This window comes from Vanessa cardui, chromosome 17 (genome assembly GCF_905220365.1).
Source record: "Vanessa cardui chromosome 17, ilVanCard2.1, whole genome shotgun sequence".
In the NCBI taxonomy this organism is placed as follows: domain Eukaryota; kingdom Metazoa; phylum Arthropoda; class Insecta; order Lepidoptera; family Nymphalidae; genus Vanessa; species Vanessa cardui.
In genome coordinates, this window is record NC_061139.1 from 12,284,542 (window position 1) to 12,295,647 (window position 11,106).

The following is an 11,106-nucleotide window of genomic DNA, read 5'->3' on the forward strand; positions in this document are numbered from 1 at the left end:
TGTTTTCCAATAAATATGGGTACAATGGCAAGTAGTTATACATCACAAATAGTAGTTCCTTTACATCAGTGAAGTGCCTCCAATATTAGAACTAATGCGCCTTATAAGGGCATGCTACGTATATGTTATGAGGAATTCTGTGAGTTTCTGCACCTTCAAATACATAGAACAAAAAATACTTAGTATGGCTATTTCACGTTAGAATATCTGATTAATCTATAACATTATTGTAACATGAAACTAAAAGTAATTACTTAATAGTTATCGTTTTAACGTCGCAACTAATATGCGATCCGAAAAGCGGCTCGATCTGCTGTCGCTTTTTGTGAACAAATGTTTTGTTATCCGCTCGCCCTTTGATACGCGTATATCCGGATTTTCATTGCGTTTGATGAAATGCTTTTATCTCGAATACTGGAATCCGCGTATCTCCTCCCTTCCCCCTTTCCCCTCTTACCTATTGCCATTATACAAATTAATATCATTATAGTAATGCATAAACAATCAAAATCAAAATATACTTTACTCAAATAGGCTTTCACAAGCACTTTTGAGTCGTCATTTAAAAATTAAGTAAAGGTACCACCGGTTCGGAAATTAGATTCTACTGAGAAGAAACGGCAAGAAACTCAGTAGTTACTCTTTTTCAACATTTAAAAATACAGTCATGTTAATCAATTACAATTTTATATGTATGTAATTTATCCTGCCTGGAAATCCACAAGTATTAATTCCAAGCTTTTTTATCGTCTGCATATACTTGTAATGAATAATATGACATCTTTACCAATGTATTTTTTTACAAATGAATTAAATTTATGAAACGGCAAAGTTAAAAAATTCCATGGAATTTTATTATAAACGAATTCCTTGCCCCAAAAAGAATTTACTTCTTATGCGCATAGATTATCGATTATCACAGATTTTATCAAAGTGATCAATATAACTATGAATATACATAACGTTATTGTAAATATATTGTGACGCAACAAGGAGTATTCCTATTTCGTTAAAGACATCCAAACAATTATCTATATTATATTGTTGTAATACTTTAGATATACCGACAATCCAAGCGTCGGGAATCACAATGGCGGCCGCTGGTGACTCCGTGATCTTGGAATGCAGGGTTGAGGCTCTCCCTAAGCCCACGATTGCGTTCTGGAGAGACCCCAATGGTCGGACGCCTGTGATTGATGGACCTAATTACTCTATTCAATTAATTTCTGATCCCGAGGTAAGAATTTTTTTATCGATCGTAAAACATTCTGCTGCGTATCATGAGTCGTGCAAAATTATATATTTATATTTTAATGAATTAATAATTATGGCATACCGTAATGATGTCGATAATTATGGTTAATTATAGGAAATGCGCTATTCATTAGCGATTTTTAATTAAAGACGTCACGGAAATAGACATCTTTTGAACGTGATTAATATATTATTATTTTTATCATTAGTATTTTCACAAATAAGTATTTTCGTACGCAAAATCAAAATTTATCCTGATCCACTGCTGGGCTGAGATAACCCAGTGGTTAGAACCCGTCCATCCTAACCGATGATTGCGGGTTCAAGTCCAGGCGAATTAATAATAATAAATATAATTCATCTCGTGTTCAGCGTTGAAGGAAAACATAGTGAGAAAAACTGCATGTGTCTAATTTCATCGAAATTCTGCCACATGTGCATTCCACCAACCCGCATTGGAACAGCGTGGTGGAATATGTTCCAAAAACCCTCTCCTTAATGGAAGAGGAGGCCTTATCTCAGCAGTGGGAAATTTACAGGCTGTTACTTTACTTTTTACTACTTTTACTGCTGGGCTAAGACCTTCTCTCCTTTTGAGTAGAACGTTAAGCGAATATTCCTCTCTTTATTTATGCATACTTGTGGCATCAACATTACGATAAAATGAAAGAACTTTAATTAAAGTAGATCTCAGTTGGATATAATGTCTGACAAAGCGAAATCTCTCGGCGAAATCTCAAATTTGTTTAAAAGAAATCCAAGGACAAGTTGATTCATTTATAAATAAATGCGAAAGCTTATACAAACTGAGACGAGCTTTCGCGAGATTTCTCGAGAGCAATTCACGGGCTATTGTTGAAGCTAAGTAGCAACCTAGAGCGACTCTCCTCAAAACTAAACTTGCTCTATCAACTCTACAGAAGGTCAAGGCACTTTGGACCGCTATAGGGTTTTTAATAAAGATAAAAATATTTTCATCCCTACATATCTGAGAGACAAAAACTACTCAACGGATTTTAGAATCAATATGGAGACCTCTATCTAAACTGACATTTCTGAAGTCGCGATCACTGAGGGGTTGGAATGCGTGCATTTTAAAAGATAATTGTGGGTTCAAATCCTGTGTGCGACAATGATTGCTGAAATTCCATGTACTTAATTTGTATTTATAATTAATCTCGTACTCGTCGGTGAAGGCAAACATCGTGAGAACAATAACCTGCTACTTTTTATGCCTAACTCCTAACGATGATGACATTTCACGGGCGACACGTAATTCCTAAAAAAAAAAAAACAAATTAATTTATCATTTTTACATTATATATTTTTATGTTAAAGTATACCCTTTTACAGACACATCTGAATCGGTACTTTGAAAGATAAATGTTACTGAAAGTATATATAGTATACTTTTGAATAATTAATTTCTTTAAGTAATTAATTAAATACACACATATGATACATAAATTATACTTTGAACAGGAACAGACTAAATACACGATGCGGCTGATAATCAAGAAGATAACAGAAGCTGATGAGGGAGATTATTTCTGTCACGCTGAGAACGCCTTCGGGAAGACTTTACGCCCAGTGTCCGTGCGGCTGAGGACCAGCAACCCTCACCACAACGTCACTGAGTGCTGTACTCAGGTAAGTGCAGCCCATACGAAAAATATTCATATTTCAGATTTATATAAGATTTAAACAGGTATATCCACCCCCTATTATGCATAAATGGAACAAACAATTATTATAAGAGGGACATTATAGGCCCGACGACAGTACCCAAAGTGGATTTTAGACCAATCAGGAAGATTCTGTTTATACAAGTAAACATAGTACTGTAAAATGTCCATGAGCAAAATTATGGCTTAGAATTCATTGGTCTTTTTTGTCACGTGAGGTGATCTTCTATACATATAATAAAATTGGAGTGTCTGTTTGTAATATTAAAATAGCTCTTTTTTACTCAATGCATATGTATGTATACACGGTACATATACCAAAATATATTTTTTTACGATTTTTGTCTGTCTTTCTTTTTGTTCCGGTTAATCTCTGGAACTACTGGATTCATTTTAACGGGACTTTCACTGTTATATAACTGATATAATAAGGAGTAACTTATGCTATAATAATATTTTCTTTTTAATTCAGACGCGTACAATTTCGCAGGCGCAACTAGTTATAATTAATATTCGTATCATTCCAAAAAACAAATATACAATATCATAACGTCTGATGATTCAATTTCAATAAAACAATGCCTTCAAACCAAAAACTTTAAAATCACCGACCTAAATTAATTATCGCTTATAAATGCCAGAATTTCGAGACTAAATACAATAACATCGGCTATCAAAACAAATGGAGCACTTGGCAGGCAGGAATTAAATTATCGAACAATAACGCTACTTAATTTTAATGAAAGCGACCTAAAACAAAGTCTGGCTCGTCAGACGGGCAACAGACGATACACTTGAAAGGATGACATTGCTTCGAACTTCACAACTTAGAAATTGCTTCGATAACTTTTCGTTGTATATTATACGGTACTAATTTTGGAATTTTATTTTTAGGTATTCTATACCAATTAAATTTATAAATAATATAAATTAAATTAATATTAGACAACATCACATACATTACTCCGATCCCAATGTAAGTAGCTAAAGCACTCGTGTTATGGAAAATCAGAAATAACGACGATACCAAAAACACCCGCAACTAAGACAACATAGAAAACTTATTAAATTTTTCTACATTAACTCGGCTGATAATCCAACTCCGGAGTGACGTACAAAAACCGGTGTACATACTACTCGACCACGGAGGTCGTCAGTAAAATAAAACTTTTTATTTATTATTTAGAAGCGCAAGCTACCCATTTATCAAATATTCTACCACCAACATTACTTAGTATTGTAATGTTTCGGTTTGAAATGAATGTGTTATGCACTAGGGATAGACTTAGGTTCCAAACGTAACCGCCATTAGGCGATATCAGAAATAGTTAATATATCATACAGCGAAATAATATCAGACGGCCAATTTGACCGCAAAACCATTTAAAAAAGATCCTTAGAACTAATAATATTAATTGAAGTAACCTGGGATGTTAAATATGTAAGTAAACTGGTAAACTTTAAGTTGTGATAATTTGTTTTGAAATAAAATAAACGGTACATTTTAATATATCTGAATGACAAAAAGATAAAAATATGTTCTGTTGATTTTACTAATTCCAAAAAGCCCTAACGAACTAAAAGGTATATAAAAAAAATTAAGGCGATTAGGTATATTGAAATAACAGCTGAACAATTCGAATGGACGAATCGTGGATAGGAAAGGATATGGAGTAATATAAAATGATTTTTTTATAGTTTAGCTTGGTGGACGACCTTATGGGCCACCTGATGGTAAGTGGTCACTATTACTCGTAGACAATGCCGCTGTAATAAATATTAACAATTCCTTACATCGTCAATGTGCCACCAACCTTGGGAATTAAGATATTATGTCCCTTGTGCCTGTTGTTACACTGGCTCACTCACCCTTGAAACCGCAACACAACAATACTGAGTACTGTCATTTAGGGGTAGAATAACTGATAAGTGGGTGGTACCTACCCAGACGGGCTTTTTTATATTACTAACATTAGTTTCGATGTAAGTTTATAACGCAATATATTAAATAAATTATATAAGTTTATTAGTGAAGACTTTCCAATTCTATTCTAAATCTATTTATATTCGGTTGAAATCTACAACTGTTGTCTTCTTATCGAATATAAATAAATGCTAAACTATAAAATTGACCAAAACTCAAGTGTCTTAACCATTTTTATAGATGAACGTATCATCAGCGTGCATCGACGCATGCAGCTTCCACTTAGACATGGACAACATCATGGACCGACCTGAGTGCATGAATGACTTCGACAAGCTCATGAAATGTGCTGCAGATGGATCGGGTAAAAAATAAATGTCAACTTTAAGAGTAGACCAAAATAAACATTATATTGAGCACAAATAGAGTTCCTTTAACATCAAACACAAATGCGTACTTGTTACCTTTTAAAATAAAGGTCTATCGAGTCAATTTGGAACGATAAACCATTAAATAAAAAAAATATTAATAATATAAATACATATATACATTTCCAGATCACAGAAGCTGCTGCGCATCTTGGGGCGTTCCGCGTAACTGCCTGGAACTCTGTCGTGGTGGACCGGTCTCCAGAACCTGCGCTCTCCAGCACGCGAGGCGAGCTCTAGCTTGCTTCAGGGACTCTGGAGCTAAGATGCCTGGACCACCAAGGAACTTGAAAGCACATGCTGCACCAACACCTAACGCTGTTCTCTTAAGGTACTTTTATAGTGACTTGACTTTGACTTAAAGTCCTATGACCCCTAGATGGGGCAGAGGGCGTCCACAGAGGTTCTCCATCTCGATATAGTATATTATATTATAGATATAGTACTTCAACTATAAAATTAGAATAAGCAATCCCCAATGATCCGCTTACGTATATCAATAATATTCCGAGGGCAAAAATATCGAAGCATATATTTTGTGGGAGAGATTAGTTATGCCAACATTTAAATAACTTTTCAACACTATTGTATCGGCGAAAATTTAGAGTTCTTAAAGCCTAAAGAATTACTAAATTATATATTATAATTTTAATTAACAAGCCTGTGTTATCAACAGCTGGGAGCCTCCGCGCAAGAACCCTGACACGGTCTACTTGTACCGGGTGTTCTGGAGAGCGTATGGTGCTAAGGTACCAGAAAAGTTGGATACCAGCGAGACAAGTGTTGTTCTCACTGGACTACAGGATGATGTCAGATATGAATGCGTAGTGAAAGCAGCAAACGATGTCGGTAAGTAGATACGTTTGATTAAAAAAATGGAAATAAAATATATAGATGCACCAGAAATCTAATGCGAGAATTTCTGGCTGATATTTTGAAATTATTTTAATGCGATTTGAGAGATTTTGCACAATTAGAAAATTTCTACAAAGACTGACTGGAATTGTAATGTTTCTCAGATTTTCTCCCATATCTTACGACAAGAGAAGAAACACTGACGAGTTCAATCTTTTTTCCATCACCAGGTACATCATCCCTCAGCCAGCCGATAATGTTTACAACAGCTGGTCAGGAAACCGCTGCTGCCGCGGCTCCAGTGTCAACTTCTGGAACAGCTTCAGCTGTTGGCGTAGCTGTAGCCTGTATACTAGTAGCCGCTATCCTGCTAGCTGCAGGATTGTATTATAGACATAGAAAGGTATTAAAACCATCACAACTTTAAATAATTTTGAGTAGTTTTAAATGTGTTTCAATATTTAACACAATTTTGTTTTGTTTTTCAGAATCTTAGACTAAAAGCTCAGGGTGGAGTCGCGTTCGAAAATCCAAGCTACCTACGAGAGCCAAATCCTGATAATGCCGTCAATGTAATACATTAGGACTTTTTTTGCAATTCTTTTGGAGAGCCTTTGGCTTATCAATAAAATGAACATATTTTCATTCACAGGGCACAATGCCAAACGGCACGGCTAACGGTGAAAATGGCATCGCAAACGGCATCTCGAACAGCGCCGCGTGGAGACAGGAGACGCAGAACCCCGGGAGCACGCTGGCGGCGGCGCGGGAGGTGGACCCGTCGCTGTACGAGGAGCTGAAGCTCGGACACGACGGCGCGGGCTTCAAGCGCCTCAAGCCATAGCCCGCGGCGCGCCGCTCGCCGCTCCGCTCGCCGCGCCTCACGCCGCGGGTGGCGCCCTCGCCGAGCGGCCCCGCCACGCGTCCCGCTCCCGCCCAGCCCGAACTCCTGCTTCTCGCTCCCGTTTGGCGAGAGTGAGGACTGGACCTCGGTTTCCAGTAACGATTTCGACAACAGTTGATAGACAGACGCTCATGCGTGGTGTTATGTGCGTAGAGTCTTAGAGTATACCCGGCGTGACGTCACGCTGGCGTCCTCCCGCTCGCACGTCGAAACGGAACTTTATCAGTGACCACCAAATATATTTGTAGGAATTTTGCGGGTACGGGATAGGAGCAATACATTAGACATTGTGAGATTAAGGCGTGTCTGAGCGGAGTGTAGATAAATATATTTTCAATACCTACCTTACTTAATGTGATGTAAACCAAAAAAAAATCATGTAAATATTGTATTTGCCGAATACCACAGCCGTTCTTGTTCGTCTCGGTTGTGGTATTTGGCGAAATGATTGTATTTAGTGTTACGTAGCGTCAGTTTTGAAGAAGTAATTTAGAAATTTTCTATAAAAAAAATGTGCCTTCGAACAATACAGTAGGTTAGACTTAGTTACTGTTTGGTATGTAAAAGTATGACTAATTGTACATAAACATTCCATAAGTACCTAAGTAAGAATAACGAATTATTGTTTATATATAATGATATCAAAATTTTAAATAGAAACTGCAAATAATGAAATGTACATACATTCGATTCTTGAAGGAATAATAATTATCCTTATAAACTTTTTAGTACCTAAAAGAATAGATTTTTATAATTATTTTGTTGTATACGGAAATTAAACACACGTTTTATATGTTTCGGAATAGTTTACTTTCATACTGCGTATGTTTTTAAATGACAATAACCGTTAAACATACCAAATATTTTTAGCGCCATCTGTTATCCATTAATGACAATTTTAATTTAATGAATCTCTAATAGATGTCGCTTAACCTTTTAAAATATTTTTATTATTATTATTAACTCCTCCAAGTAACGTAACTTAAAACAGGAGTAGCTAATAATAATAACATAAAAGCACCTTCGGTTCATTTATTAAATAAAATATCATTTATTTTGATAGAAAATTTGAATAAAAACATACGAAGTAAGATATCGTTTAAAATTTGCTCAGAGGAGAATGTGATCAGTAGTTTTTATTAGGAACTTCTTCCTATTCTATTAAAGTAATTTAGATAAAAGACGGATGTGATTAGATTTGTAAATAATATTAATAAAAAAAAATATTTAAGAAACCAACTTGTTTCATTTGACTTGTTGCTACTTATTATTAAGTTCATACCCACTACTACATGATGGAAGGGTTTAATATACGTCTGCAGAAGTACAACCCACTTATCAGATTTCCTTACAAGCCTACGCTCAACTGCAAAGCATTGCTAGCCCTTGTTAATCGCGCTTGATATAAATATTTGACATTTGAAAACGACCACTTTGGCGACCTCCGTGGTCGATTGGTGTGTACGCCGGTTTTTATGGGTACGCCACTCCAAGGTCCCGGGTTCGATTCCCGGCCGAGTTGATGTTGATTATCATTAGTTTTCTATGTCATCTTGTGTCTGGGTGTTTATGGTACTGTCGTTACTTCAAATTTTCCATAAGTGCTTTAGCTACTTACATTGGGATCGGAGTAATGTATGTGATGTTATTTAATTATTTATTTAAAAAATGCTTTAAAAACTATGTTTTTTAATGAGTCGTTGTTTGTTAATCAATCACACAAGAGCTGCGGAGCAGGTCTGAATGAAATTTAACACAGAGATCGATTAAAGCCTTAAGTTAGAGTATAGCCTACTTTGCATCCCTAAAATATATTTAAAAAAATACCTATTACCTCCCCAATTCATCCGCAGACGTAAGCCAGTTTTAACAGGAAAAAACTCTATATTATTATTCTATTGGGTTTGGGCGTCAGGTTAAAAAAACTTTGTCCTGCCTTTGAGTTCAACCTAGATTCATATGAAATTTCATCAAATTCGGATCAGTAGTTTGGCAGTGAAAGACCAAAGTAACTTTTGCTTGTATAATTACCACCTAAAAATCTCATTATAAATAAAATTTACATTTTCGCGAATGCATGCAAACAGTACAAATAATCCCTATTGTAGAAAATCAATAAGTTCTCTCATCGAAACACTCAAACTCATCGTAAATTTGAGCAAACAATCGTACAGTCGTGAACAATCGCGTACAAGCGCGCAAACTATCATCGAGAGTCCAATCCAATTTCAACAAGTTCAGTAAACTATTTGATTTGAAGAACCTAAGGGCGCGCAAATGGAGCTCGTGTAAATATTGAATTCGATATTCAAACGATAATTGTATTTCAGAATTTATTAAACAAAAAAATAATAATAAGTTCATATAAAATAAGAATAATTAAACATGCGTTTTCGTTTAATAAAGAGGTAAGCAAGCAAGATTACTGCTGCGTTACAAATTATTTGAAGTAAATTAAAAAGTTGATATCCAAAATCAGCCAGCTACGCTTTATAAATATACTTTAATTGAAGTAAAATAGCAATGTTTGAAAATATATAAATGACTAAATATGAAATTGTTACTAAATGACGTGTAAATAAATTATATAAATGCCAAAGTATAAGGTTAATTAATTTTATATCAAAGCAGTATACAATAGAAATAGAGAGAGAGAGGAAAGTATAGCCTGGAGGGGGAATAGTGTTCCTTATGAGACAACTTCTGCTATTATACTACTGCAAGTGTAAAATAACTTCGTCCAAAAATATATGAAAGACAAGAAGGGTTACCTTCTTAAGAGGGGAATCTTCTCAGGATATGCCCTTAAGTTAAATGTTGGATCTTTCACACCGCTATTCAGCGACGAACTTTAGAAAGCTAAGATGCTTAAGTGTGCCTTCCACACCCCAAACGCATCCAAGTTCACAACAAATCTTAAAATAAACTTAATAAAGATTATTCTAAAAAAACTTTTTAGTAAGCGGTACACCATAATACAAAATAAAGTATTGTGTACCTTTTAATATTCAACATGATGCTCAGCGTCTAAAAACTGTTATCGTGGTCAAAATTATCGCAAACGGTTTACTTGGTGGTAGGGCTTTGTGCAAGCCCGTCTGGGTAGGTACCACCCACTCATCAGTTATTCTACCGCCTAATAACAGTAATGAGTATTGTTGTTTTCCGGTTTGAAGGGTGAGTGTGCCAGTGTAACTAACTACAGGCACAAGGGACATAACATCTTAGTTCACAAGGTTGGTGGCACATTGACGATGTAAGGAATAGTTCATATTTCTTACAGCGTCATTGTCTATGGATGATGGTGACTACTTACCATCAGGTGGCCCATATGCTCGTCCGCCAAGATATAAGATAAAAAAAATAAGAATAAAGTAACGACTATCCTGACTGATCGGATCAACCACTGACGCTATTCCAATGAGCCTTCACCCCTAAACAATAAGCTAATGGTAGAACTTTATTCGAATCTCATTTGACACTTATTAACATTGCTCGAACTAATTCTACGTCGAGTTTTTAGACTTTTATTTCAGTTGCTTCAAATGCCCACTAAATATAAATTCGGCGAACTATTTAACTAATTGAAACGAATAAATAAAGGACATATCTTAAATGTCGGCTTGAGTCGAAAGAATGGTATTTTTTAAATTGCGAATTCTTTCGTGTAATTTGTTCCTCTAGTTAAAAATGTCTTTGTTTAAAACGAGAACAATATATTATCTATACTAATATCATAAATGTTTATTTTGTAAACTATTCTATCTCGTTTTAATACTTTTTGTTACTTTTTTGAATTTAACGTCACGTTGTCACCTACACCCTTAACTAAACTTTTATTAATAATTTATTTGAAATGGGTTGCATTACACGTGTAATGTAATTTTTATAACATTACACGTGTAATGTAATTTTTATAACTATTACATTCACTTAAGATTACGATATGGCGAAAAATAATACGTTAAATTGCAACCATATTTCACAGTTCCATAATATTTCGACAGATCTAGCGAATTCTTACAATGACATCAGCTAAAGATCAGCTAAAGCAGA

The 11,106-nt window shown here is 35.2% G+C and overlaps 1 protein-coding gene across 2 annotated transcripts in view; it reads left to right on the forward strand.

The window, feature by feature from the left end:
• The window catches only part of LOC124536634 (Ig-like and fibronectin type-III domain-containing protein 2), a 62,474-nt gene extending 54,295 nt beyond the window's left edge, over positions 1–8,179 (forward strand). For both annotated transcript variants that reach the window (XM_047113159.1, XM_047113158.1), the window contains exons 20-27: positions 1,059–1,237; positions 2,737–2,904; positions 5,104–5,227; positions 5,421–5,622; positions 5,968–6,140; positions 6,377–6,549; positions 6,635–6,718; positions 6,799–8,179. In XM_047113159.1, coding sequence (XP_046969115.1) covers positions 1,059–1,237; positions 2,737–2,904; positions 5,104–5,227; positions 5,421–5,622; positions 5,968–6,140; positions 6,377–6,549; positions 6,635–6,718; positions 6,799–6,990 — 1,295 coding nt within the window. In that variant the 3' untranslated portion in view covers positions 6,991–8,179. The remainder of the gene's footprint in view (positions 1–1,058; positions 1,238–2,736; positions 2,905–5,103; positions 5,228–5,420; positions 5,623–5,967; positions 6,141–6,376; positions 6,550–6,634; positions 6,719–6,798) is intronic.
• Positions 8,180–11,106: the final 2,927 nt, after the last annotated feature.